The following is a 13,334-nucleotide window of genomic DNA, read 5'->3' as shown; positions in this document are numbered from 1 at the left end:
ACGTCTGAAATGTATTTCAATTACTTTTAAATATAGCACACATATTGAAAAATATTACCCAATTTTACACCTTTTACACTTCCCATTTTTCTACATTCTACTCAGCTCATTCCATCTCTAGTTTGTGCTTCTATTTTGTTCCCTTCCCGAAACCCCATTAAAATTCTATACATATGATAATTTGAATTTTATTAAACTAGGTGTCTACAAATAACATAAAATATCTTGGCATGATGCTAATCAAGCAAGTCAAAGATATTTATGAGCAGAAATTCAAGTGGTTGAACAAGGAAGTCAAAGAAGGCCTCAGAAGTTGGAGAGATCAACCATGATCCTGGATTGGTAGGCTTAACAGTGATAATGGCCATCTTACCAAAAGCAATCTACTGAGTCTATGCAATTCCCACCAAAATCCCAACACAACTTTTATAGACATTGAAAGAGCAACTCTCAACTCCATATTGAAAAATGAAAAAAACCAAAATAATGAAAACAATTCTCAACAATAAAAGAAATTCTGCAAAGCAAGAGCGATAAAAACCACAATGTGGTGTGGGGAGAGCTGACCACACAGGAGTGCTGACATCCTGAGATCACAGGACAGACTGCCACCTTTGCACACCTCCGTCTATGTCCCTGGTCCAAGGTGAAACTGCACAGTGCCTTTGGACACAGGGATATAGGAACAGACAGCCGCCCATACGCACGCTTCTGGTATGCACCGAGGACCAAGCTGAACCAGAAAAACAGTTCCCTGCACCCAAATACTGTGGTGGAGAAAGCTGGACCCTCAAAAGTGTGGATACTTCTGAGAAGTCAGAGGAGACTATCCTCTGCCCACAGTCCACACCCAAGTGGGAATCACTAGTGCCAACTGTGCCCGCTGGGTGCAAGGAACTAGGAGCAATCAAGGACAGGACCCACACCTAGAGCTGGAAGACAGTTTCCTGGAGCACCGACACACCTGAAACCAGAGCACCAGTTCTCAGGAAAGGCTGAAAGAAAACAGAAAAACAGCTGTACAGGAGTGCTGACACATAGGCCTAAAGCAGGGTCAAGTCACTCTCAGAAACAGCAAGACAAGCAAACACCAGAGACACCCAATGGCTAGAGGGCAGCACAGGAACCTAAGCAACAAAAACCATGTCTACTTGGCATCATCAGAGCCCAGTTCTCCCACCAAAGAAGATACTGGATATCCAAACACACCAGAAAAGCAAGATATAGATTTAAAATCACATTTTTGATAATGATAGAGGACTTTAAGAAAGACAAAAAGAACTCTTTTAAAGAAATGCAGGAAAACACAAGTAAACAAGTAGAAGCACTTGGAGAGGCAACACAAAAATCCCTGAAAGAATTACAGGAAAACAGGTGAACGAATTGAAAATGGAAATAGAAACAATAAAGAAAGCACATAGGGAGACAACCCTGGATATAGAAAACCTAACAAAGATACAAGGATCTGTATATACAAGCTTCACTAACAGATACAAGAGATAGAAGAGAGAAACTCAGGGGCAGAATATAACCTAAAAAACATTGACACAACTATCAAAAATTATGAAAATGCAAAAAGCTCCTAGCCCAAAACATATAAGAAATCCAGGACACAATGATAAGATCAAACCCATGGAAAATAGGTATAGAAGAAGGTGAAGACTCCCAACTTAAAGGACTAGTAAATATATTCAACAAAATTATACAAGTAAACTTCCCTAACCTAAAGAAAGAGATGCCCATAAACATACAAGGATCCTACAGAACTTCAAAAAGATTGGACCAGAAGAGAAATTTTTCATGTCATATAATAGGTAAAACACCAAATCCATAAAACAAAGAAAGAATATTAAAATCAGTAAGGGAAAAATGTCCAGATTCATAAAAAGGGAAACCTATGAGAATTACATCAGACTTCTCACCAGAGACTATAAAAGGCAGAAGATCCTGGAGTGGTGTCATACAGACCCTAAGAGAACACAAATGCCAGTCCAAGTTACTGTATCCAGCAAAACTGTCAATTACCATAGATGGAGAAAATAAGATATTATATGACAAAACCAAATTTACACAATATCTTTCTACAAATCAGCCTTAAAAAGGATAATAGATGGAAAACTCCAATACAAGGAGAGAAAATACACCGTACTGAAAGCACAAATATAATTTCCTTTCAATGAAACCAAAAGAGAAATAGACAAACATAATTCAAACTCTAACAATGAAAATAACAGGAAGTGATAATCACTACTATCTCTCAACATCAATGGACTCAATTCCCCAATAAAGAGACACAGACTAAGAGACTGGGTATGTAAAGAGGACCCAGTATTTTGCTGCATGCAGAAAACACAACTCAGAGACAAAGATAGACACTACCTCAGAGTAAATGGTTGGAAAACAAATTTCCAAGCAAATAGCCCAAAGAAACAAGCTGGAATTGTGATTTTAATACCAAATAAAATTGACTTTCAACCAAGAGTTATTAAAAAAGCTAAGGAAGGACACTTTATATTCATCAAAGGAAAAATCCACCAAGATGAACTCTAAATCCTAAATATCTATGCTCCAAATGCAAGGGCACCAACATTCATAAAAGAAACCTTACTAAAGCTCAAAGCACACATTGCCCCTCACATGATAGTAGTAGGAGATTTCAACACCCCACACTCATCAATAGATAGGTCGTGGAAACAGAAATTAAACAGAACTATAAAGAAAATAAGAGAAGTTATGAACCAAATGGATTTAACAGATATTTTAGAACATTCCAACCTAAATCATACATATATAACTTCTTCTCAGCACCTCATGGAACCTTATCTGAAATTGACTATGTGATCAATTGTCACAAAACAGGCCTCAACAGATACAGGAAGATATAAATAATACCATGCATCCTATCAGATCACCATGCACTAAGACTAGTCTTCAATAACAATAATGACAGAAAGCCTACATATACTTGGAGGTTGAACAGTGCTCTACTCAATGACAACTTGGTCAAGGAAGAAATTAAGAAAGAAATTAAAGACTCCTTAGAATCTAATTAAAATGAAAATACAACATTCCCAAACTTATGGGACACAATGAAAGTGGTACTAAGAGGAAAATTCATAGCTCTGAGTGCCTAAAAAGGAAATAGGAGAGAGTATATGTGAGCAGCTTGACAGCACACCTAAAAGCTCTAGAACAACAAGAAATATATAAACACTAGAGAAGTAGAAGGCAAGAAAAAAGTCAAACTCAGGGCTGAAATCAACTAACTAGAAACAAAAAGGAGTATACAAAGAATCAACAAAACCAGGAGCAGTTTCTTTGAGAAAATCAACATGATAGATAAAGCCTTAGCCAGACTAACAAAAGATCACAGAGAGTGTATCCAAATTAACCAAGTTAGAAATGAAAAGGGAGACATAACAACAGAATCTGAAGAAATTAAAAAAATTATCAGATCGTACTACAAAACCTATATTCAAGAAAACTGGAAAATCTGGAGGACATGGACAATTTTCTAGACAGATTCCAGGTACCAAAGTTAAATCAGGAACAAGGGAACTATCTAAACGACCACATAACTCCTAAAGAAATAGAAGCAGTTATTAAAAGTCTCCCAACCAAAAAGAGCACAGGTCCAGATGGGTTCAGTACAGAATTCTATTAGATGTTCATAGAGGACCACATACCAATACCGTTGAAACTATTCCACAAAATAGAAACAGACGGAGTTCTCCCAATTTCCTTCTATGAAGCCAGAATTACTCTTATACCAGAACCCCACAAAGACCCAACAAAGAAAGAGAACTTCAGACCAATTTCCCTTATGAATATTATCACAAAAGTAATAAATAAAATTCTTGCAAACCGAATCCAAGAACACCTCAAAACGATCATCCATCATGACCAAGTAGGCTTCATCCCAGAGATGCAGGGATGGTTTAATATATGAAAGTCCATCAATGTATTCCACTATATAAGCAAACACATAGATAAGAACCACATGATCATTTCAGTAGATGCTGAGAAACAGTTGAAAAAATTCAACAACACTTCATGAAAAAAAAATCATTGAAAGATCAGGAGTAAAAGGCCCATATCTAAACAGAGTAAAAACAATATAAAGCAATAAAATCAGGGACTAGACAAGGGTGCCCACTCTCTCCCTGCTTATTCAATATAGTACTAGAAGTCTTAGCCAGAGCAATCAGACAACAAAAGGAGACCAAAGGGATACAAATTGGAAAGGAAGAAGCCAAAATATCACTATTTGCAGATGATATGATAGTATATTTAAGTGACCCCAAAAGGTCCACCAGAGAACTACTCAACTTAATAAACAACTTCAGCAAAGTGTCAGGGTATAAAATTAACACAATCAAATCAGTAGCCTTCTTCTACTTAAAGGATATACATGCTGAGAAAGAAATTAGGGAAACAATACCCTTCACAATAGTCCCAAATAATATAAAATATCTTGATGTGACTTTAATAGAGCAAGTGAAAGATCTGTATGACAAGAACTTCAAGCCTCTGAAGAAAGAATTTGAGGAAGCTCTCAGAAGATGTAAAGATCTTCCGTGCTCATGGATTGCCCGGATAAATATAGTAAAGATCCCTGTTTTCCCAAAAGCAATCTACAAATTCAATGCAATCCCCATCAAAATTCCTACTAAATTCTTTATGGAGATAGAAAATGCAATTTGCAAATTCGTTTGGAATAACAAAAAACCCAGAATAGCAAAAACTATACTCAACAATAAAAGATCTTCTTGGGGAATCACCACCCCTGACTTTAAGCAGTATTACAGAGCAATAGTCATGAAAAGTGTACAGAGACAGGCAGAGAGACCAGTGGAATAGAATTGAAGACCCAGAAATGAACCCACACACCTATGGTTACTTGATCTTTGGCAAAAGAACTAAAGCCATCCAAGAAGAAAGATAGCATTTTCAACAAATGGTGCTGGTTCAACTGGAAGTCACCATGTAGAAGAATGCAAATTGATCCGTTCTTATCACCATGCACAAAGCTTAAGTCCCTCCACGTCAAACCAGACACACTCAAACTAGTAGAAGAAAAAGTGGGGAATAGTCTCAAACATATGGGAACTGGGGAAATTTTCCTGTTCAAAACATCAATTGCTTATGGTCTAAGATCAAGAATCTACAAATGGGCCCTCATAAAAATGCAAAGCTTCTGTAAGGCAAAACACACTGTTATTAGGACAAAGGGGCAACAATTAAATTGGGAACAGATCTTTACCAATCCTACATCTGATAGAGGGTTAATATCCAAAATATATAAAGAACTCAAGGTGTTAGACTCCAGAGAGCCAAATAAACCTATTAAAAATGCGGTAGAAATCTAAACAAAACATTCTCAGCTGAGGATTATCGAATGGCCAAAAAGTACCTAAAGAACTGTTCCACATCCCTAGTCATCAGGGAAATGCAAATCAAAACAACCCTGAGATCCCACCTCACACCACTCAGAATGGCTAAGATAAGAAAGTCAGGTGAGAGCTGATGCTTGCAAGGATGTGGAGAAAGAGGAACACTCCTCCATTGTTGGTGGGATTGCAAACTTGTACAACCACTCTAGAAGTCAGTCTCGATGTTCTTCAGAGAATTGGACATTCCACTAGCTGAGGACCCAGCTATTCTTCTCTTGGGCATTTACCCAAAAGTTGCTCCAACAAACAACAAAGACACATGGTAAACTTTTTTCATAGCAGCCTTATTTATAATAGCCAGAAGCTCTAAAGAACCCAGATGCCCTTCAACAGAGGAATGGATACAAAAAAATGTGGTACAATCTACATAATGGAGTACTACTCAGCTATCAAGAACAATGACTTCGTGAAATTCATAGGCAAATGGAATGAACTAGAAAATATCATCCAGAGTGAGGTAACTCAATTATAGAAAAACACACTTGTATGCACTCATTGATAAGTGGATATTAGCCCAAAAGCTCAAGTTACCCAAGATGCAATCCACAAACCACATGAAGCTCAAGTAGAAGGATGATCAAAATCTGGATGCTCCCACTTCTTCTTAAAAGGGGAAAACATCCATAGGAGGGGATTGGAATCGAAGTTTAGAGCAGTGACTCAAGGAATGGCCATTCAGATCCTGCCCCACATGTGGCTCATGTATAATTTGGTAATTTGGGTTTTAAGAAGTCTAAATTCTTGAGTTCTTGATGTACCTTTTTGCCTGATGTAGGGTCAGTGAAGCTCTTTTCCCTATATGTAGGCTGCCATTTTGTTCTATTTACAATATCCTTTGCCCTACAGAAGTTTTCAGCTTCAAGAGTTCCCATTTACCAATTGTTGGTCTTATAGCCTAAGTCGTTGGTGTTTTGTTCAGTATACTTTCTCCAGTGCCAAACATTCAAAGGTCTTTTCTGCTTTCTCCTCTATTAGAGCCTGTGTATCTAATTTTATGTTGAGGTCCTTAATCTACTTGAACTTGATATTTGTGCTAATAAATTTGCCTTTTTCTACAGACCAGCAGAGCTTCTTAAAGATGCTTTCTTCTTTCCACTGTATGGTTTTGTCATCTTTTTCAAAAATTCATTGTCTGTAGGTGTGTGGGTATATTTCTGGGTCTTCAATTCAATTCCGTAGATCAACTGCTCTGTCAATGTACCAGTACCATTGTGTGTTTTTTAAAATTTTTGTTAGATATATTTCTTTACATACATTTCAAATATTATTCCCCTTCCCGATTTCCTGTCCAAATGCCCCAATCCTTTCCCCTCTCCCTCTCCCATATGGGTATTTCACCCCTACATCCCCCATATTCCCCTGCACTGGGGGTCCAACCTTGGCAGGACCAAGGGCTTTCCCTTCTACTGGTGCTCTAACAAGGCTATTCTCTGCTACATATGCAGTTGGAGCCCTGGGTCAGTCCATGTATAGACTTTCGGTGGTGGTTTAGTGCCTGGAAACTCTGGTTGGTTGACATTGTTGTTTTTATGGGGTTGGAAGCTCCTTCACCTCTTTGAATACTCCTTCTAATTCCCCCCAAGGGGGTCCTGTTCTCAGTTCGGTGGTTTGCTGATGGCATTGACCTCTGTACTGGGCATGCTCTGGATATGTCTCTTAGGTGAGATCTATTTAGGGTACCTTTCAGCATGCATTATTTAGCTTCATCAATTTTATCTAGTTTTGGTGGAGAATATATATGCACTTGTATAACCTCCCTGTCTTGACATTGCCTTCTTTTATTATAGGTAGAGAACTTTTAAAACAATGATCCAAACTGAAGCTTGGCTAAATGCCTTTGGGGACAGTGTAAGTCCAGGGCAAGGAATCAAGGTCAGGAAACTGAATGTGTTTGTGCACAGCATTAGCATGAATTAACAAATGTTGATTATGTTCCAGTTGCATACATAAACCTAAGTACGTTTCAGAACTTACATTTAAATTTTTATTTGACATTTTCTTTTTTTTTTCTTTTTTTTTTATTAACTTGAGTATTTCTTATATACACTTCGAGTGTTATTATTCCCTTTCCCGGTTTCCGAGCAAACATCCCCCTCCCCCCTCCCCTTCTTTATGGGTGTTACCCTCCCAACCCTCCCCCCATTGCCGCCCTCCCCCCATAGTCTAGTTCACTGGGGGTTCAGTCTTAGCAGGACCCAGGGCTTCCCCTTCCACTGGTGATCTTACTAGGATATTCATTGCTACCTATGAGGTCAGAGTCCAGGGTCAGTCCATGTATAGTCTTTTAGGTTTGCCAGAATTTTATTGAGTATTTTTGCGTCGATATTCATAAGGGAAATTGGTCTGAAGTTCTTTTTCTTTGTTGTGTCTTTGTGTGGTTTAGGTATAAGAGTAATTGTGGCTTCATAGAAGGAATTCGGTAGGGCTCCATCTGTTTCAATTTTGTGGAATAGTTTGGATAATATTGGTATGAGGTCTTCTATGAAGGTCTGATAGAATTCTGCACTAAACCCGTCTGGACCTGGGCTCCTTTTGGTTGGGAGACCTTTAATGACTGATTCTATTTCTTTAGGAGTTATGGGGTTGTTTAACTGGTTTATCTGTTCCTGATTTAACTTTGGTACCTGGTATCTGTCTAGGAAATTGTCCATTTCCTGCAGATTTTCAAGTTTTGTTGAATATAGGCTTTTATAGTAAAATCTGATGATTTTTTTGAATTTCCTCTGAATCTGTAGTTATGTCTCCCTTTTCATTTCTGATTTTGTTAATTTGGACACACTCTCTGGGTCCTCTCGTTAGTCTGGCTAAAGGTTTATCTATCTTGTTGATTTTCTCAAAGAACCAACTTTTGGTTCTGTTGATTCTTTCTATGGTCCTTTTTGTTTCTACTTGGTTGATTTCAGCTCTGAGTTTGATTATTTCCTGCCTTCTACTCCTCCTGGGTGTATTTGCTTCTTTTTGTTCTAGAGATTTTAGGTTTATTTGACATTTTCATCTGTGTATATATTGAATTTTGAGAATTTAGCCTCCCTTACATTCTATTTTCCTTTCCATTCTCCCTGATGAAGTCTTCTCAAAATATTCTATTTTAATTTGCTGTTGTTTCTTTTGTGTTTTGAACTTAATTATGGATGCTTCATGAATATTGATTACTTCCTGGAAAATTATTATACCATGTAGGGAAATGACCCATTCCCATTTCTAACACTCATTAGTTACTCACAGACCTTCCAGGAAGGGTGAGGACACCTGCACAATGAAATGGTGAAGAGTCAAATATTGTATAAGTAATTGTAGTTGTAGTTGGAATATAGATGCAATGGCCATGTTACATCCAGAAGACAATATTTCACAGCACTCCTCACAATCTTCGTATCTTATGTTCTTTTTGACTCTTCCATGACGACCTAGTGATCTATGGGGAGGGAGAGATTTTCTTTAGGGATGACAGTCAACTTTACAGTCAAATATTCTCTGCATTTTGACCAATTGTGCCTTTGCCTTAACCACCATCTAGTGCAGAAAGAGGCCACTAGGGTTAATCCTAAGAATAACACCATTCAATGGGCTTAAATACAAGGACTTAGAAAGCAGTTTGATGCTTACCCCTTCAAAAAACAAACCAAACAGACACACAGACACACACAAATACACACAGTACACACAACCACACACATACACACACAACACACACACACACACATACACATACACAACACACACACACACACACACACACACACACACACACACACACACATACACACACACACACACCACTGGTAGATTCTTCCTTGTGGGCTGTAACCACAAAACACATAGACTTTTAAACAGGTTTTCAGTTCCAGGCATTATAATTAATATCATTGTGTTTATTTCAGACAAAGACGAGGAAAACTTCCTAAAAAGTCATCTGAAACAGCAATGATAACAGTCTTCACAGTTTTTGTTTGTAACACAACATTGAAAACATGAGCTCACTGTGCTCATTGTCCCACCAGCTCTCATTGCCTTTTTCATTAACCTCACACTTACTGAAAGACTTCCCAAATCAGACAGTCTTAGTCCTATGCAAAGGCTATTTTATCCTTTTCCACAATAATGAACATCTGAAAGGCCTCTCTGAGTTACTTATGGATAAATCACTTCTTTCAGGCCTGCTATCAGTAGCTGCTTTTAAAGAAGTCATTCCTACCCCATTCTTGTTTTGTACCCCATCAACTGAGTTATTTTTCATCTTCTTTTCTATCAGTTGCTATTTTTGTCTAACTGACGGTACTACCTACTCTTTCAGATGGATAAGGAAGTTTGGTTTCATTGAAGAAGATATAGAATCAATGTTAGGGAAAAGGAAATTAAGTTGTTCATATAAATGATAGCATATATTCATATTATTGGAAGTCTATGCAAGGGGATACACAAGTGTGTGCACATATACACATTTGAGATGGTGTCTAGCTATACCCCCGTGTAGCTGGGTGATAGGGATTGCTGGCAAACTCCATTTACTCTTGTATCCACCTCCCAAATATTCAGATTGTAGACACCTATCACCAAGCAGAGCAGAGATGTGACAATTTAGACCAAAATATGTAGCAAATTAAGAACAGTAATGGTATTGGGGAAATAGTTTAGAATGTGGGATAGGAATGCCAGCCAAAACAGTTCTTATCATAGGTTTTACCATTGCCAGCCATCTGCAAATAAAACATCATTGTAAGTGTTTGTAACTTACACACACACACACACATACACACACACACACACACACACACTGACACACAGACACACATAGAGAGACACACAATGAAACTGAAGGACTTAAGCATCCATCTGTTTAAATCCCAAAGTTTCCATGTATTTAGAATATGGACAGAACACGCAAAGGTCGCAGCAGAGCCTGAGAGGGCACTTAACTACCATGTTTGCTCCTAATCTCCTGTCCTGGCTGAATAATTAACTATATTGACATATACACATTACAATAGTGTTGAGTTTCTTAAATGCATCTCCCATCAAGATCACCATATATAAACTATATTTATACTTAACTTGTTTAATTTTTATGTCAAATTTGTACGTGCTACAGACATCTGAATGGGAAAACCTCAATTGAAAACATGTCTCCATAAGACTGGGCTGTGGGCAAGCTTGTAGGGCATTTTTAAAATTACTGATTGATGGAGGAGGTTCCAGTCCATTGTGGATCAGCTAGCCCTTGGTCTTGGATCTGAGTTCTATAGCAAATAGAACAGAGAAAGCTACAAGGAAAGAAAGTAAGCAGCATGGCTTCTGGTCAGCTTCTATCTCTGGGTTCCTGTCCTGTTTGAGTTCCTGGTCTGACTCCCTCTAGTGATGGACTGTTTCCTGCAAATGTAAGAAGAATAAATTCTTCCATTAAATTGATTGTGTTCATGACATTCCATCAAAGGAATCCTAACTGAGAAACATCCCTTACCCTCTCTTTCTCTCTCTTCCAGGTTTTTTCCAAGTTTTCTTCCCTCTCCTAGTTTCCCTGCTATACACCCACTATAACTGTGTTTTTATTTATATAATCGTGTTTAAAAATCTAAGATTTTTAATGAGAGGGTATGTGTAATAATTTGGTTTCTAAGCCATTGGTCCAGTCTTCCCTCTTCCTCCTGGGTCACATATCATTTTGGGCTCTCCCTATCTGCTTTCAAATCTGGAGACTCAGAAACCTCATGATTTTGTGTTGATAGACAAACACTAATTTTCTCGTACTTATGAGTAAATTTAATGGGAAATACAAGCCCCCTATGTGAACAGCATGTTAATTAATTCTAATATGTATTCCTTAGAAACAAAATGATCAACTGGTTTTGGAATCCATGGACACAGTAGGACATGATTGTATTCTAGAACACAAAAAAAATTTCGTGTTTTGTGTGTATCTTCCTCCAGGTATAATATTCCCTGATGGTTTATTCCTTTTTATTAGTTACTTTTCTATTGTGACAAACACAATCAGCAGACAACTTACTTAGTTCATTTGGTCTTTTAGAGGCTTAGACTGTGAAAGGAGAAAGAAGGTATCAGGTACAAGACTTGATAGCTGAAGCAGATAATCGGGGCTCATATTCAAACCGTGTGTGTGTGTGTGTGTGTGTGTGTGTGTGTGTGTGTGTGTGTGCTTAACTGGAATTATAATAGCTAAGAATCATCATATGAATGCTTGAAACGAGTCAAAACAGTGTTTTACAAGAGGAGCAAGTGCCTTTAACCACTGAGCTGACTCTCTACCCCCAATCTTGTCTCTCTCTCTCTCTCTCTCTCTCTCTCTCTCTCTCTCTCTCTCTCTCTCTTGCTCTCTCACTCTCTCACTTTCTTTCTCTTTCCTTGTCTCTAAATATTTCTCCTTTGTATACCATTCTTTCATTTTCTCCTCTCCATATTTCCCTTCCCTCCCCAACCCCAACTTTTCTCTCTTCTCCCTCCTCTTCTTTCCTTCATTCTTCTTACCTTTTACTCTTCTTTCTTTCCTTTCTTTTCTCCTTCCCCTGTTTTGTTCTGTTGTTGCCTAGCATATTTATTGATTTCTCATGATTGAACCAAAACTAGTATTATTTCTGAAAAATTCTCAAAGAAAATAAATTTCTGTGAGTTTAATGGAAGCCTGTCATGAAAGAATGTGAACCTTTGTGGTTTTGGAGCTACAAGTTATTTCTTGAGCTTCTGTGTTGACTTCTTTCCCAGTGATAGCATACTGTCATTAATGGTATTTTTGACTATTTATTTAACCTGGGTATTCTCACAACCCTTTGTCCAGGTAATTTATTTCCTTATTTAGTGACTATTTTGCATAGGTCCCTAGAGACCCTCCAAGCTGCCCATGATTTATAAACCACGCCTTTGCAGTGAGATCTGAAATGCATCAGACCATCATAGGCATCAAGATGGAATCACAAAAGCAGGTCGTCATATTTGTACTGCTTTGGTTGTCTGGTAAGACAATTAAAAGTAATGTCTTAAAAGTAATTCATTTGTAGAGGAATAACTATTTCCTATAGGAAGCCAATAGTATGCAGACAATGCCATTAGAAAAGACATATTGGATTCCAATGGTTGTATCAGGAGCTCTTTGTATGTATAACTGTATACTCACTATCTATTTCTGGTTACAGGTGCCGATGGGAACATTGTGATGACCCAGTCTCCCAAATCCATGTCCATATCAGTAGGAGACAGGGTCACCATGAACTGCAAGGCCAGTCAGAATGTGTATAATAATATAGCCTGGTATCAACAGAAACCAGGGCAGTCTCCTAAACTGTTGATCTACTATGCATCTAACCGGTACAATGGGGTCCCTGATCGCTTCACAGGCAGTGGATATGGGACAGATTTCACTCTCACCATCAATAGTGTGCAAGCTGAAGATGCAGCCTTTTATTACTGTCAGCGTATTTACAATTCTCCTCCCACAGTGCTTCAGTCTCCTACATAAACCTCCTCTGTGATTCTAACCAGGTGCCTATACCGCACATCCCTCAACCTAGACACTTCCCCTTCTGCCTGCAGCTGGTCTGCCTAACTGATAAAAAGTTTGGTAGAAAAAGCGATCTACAGATTCAATGCAATTCCCATCAAAATACCAATCCAATTCTTCAAAGAGTTAGACAGAACAATTTGCAAATTCATCTGGAATAACAAATAACCCAGGATAGCTAAAACTATCCTCAACAATAAAAGGACTTCAGGGGGAATCACAATCCCTGAACTCAAGCAGTATTACAGAGCAATAGTGATAAAAACTGCATGGTATTGGTACAGAGACAGACAGATAGACCAATGGAATAGAATTGAATACCCAGAAATGAACCCACACACCTATGGTCACTTGATTTTTGACAAAGGGGC

At 38.1% G+C, this 13,334-nt stretch overlaps 1 gene segment (V, D, J or C); it reads left to right on the top strand.

Annotated features, from left to right (window-relative positions):
• Positions 1 to 12,304: 12,304 nt before the first annotated feature.
• Positions 12,305 to 12,936, top strand: LOC134486793 (immunoglobulin kappa chain variable 6-17-like). The segment is given in 2 exon segments: positions 12,305 to 12,419; positions 12,599 to 12,936. Coding segments are annotated over 2 exon segments (399 nt in total).
• The last annotated feature ends 398 nt before the right edge of the window (positions 12,937 to 13,334 follow it).

Source organism: Rattus norvegicus, chromosome 4 (genome assembly GCF_036323735.1).
Source record: "Rattus norvegicus strain BN/NHsdMcwi chromosome 4, GRCr8, whole genome shotgun sequence".
Lineage (NCBI taxonomy): Eukaryota > Metazoa > Chordata > Mammalia > Rodentia > Muridae > Rattus > Rattus norvegicus.
The sequence above is the reverse complement of the archived record's forward strand: the minus strand, read 5'-3'. Positions and strand labels throughout refer to the sequence as shown.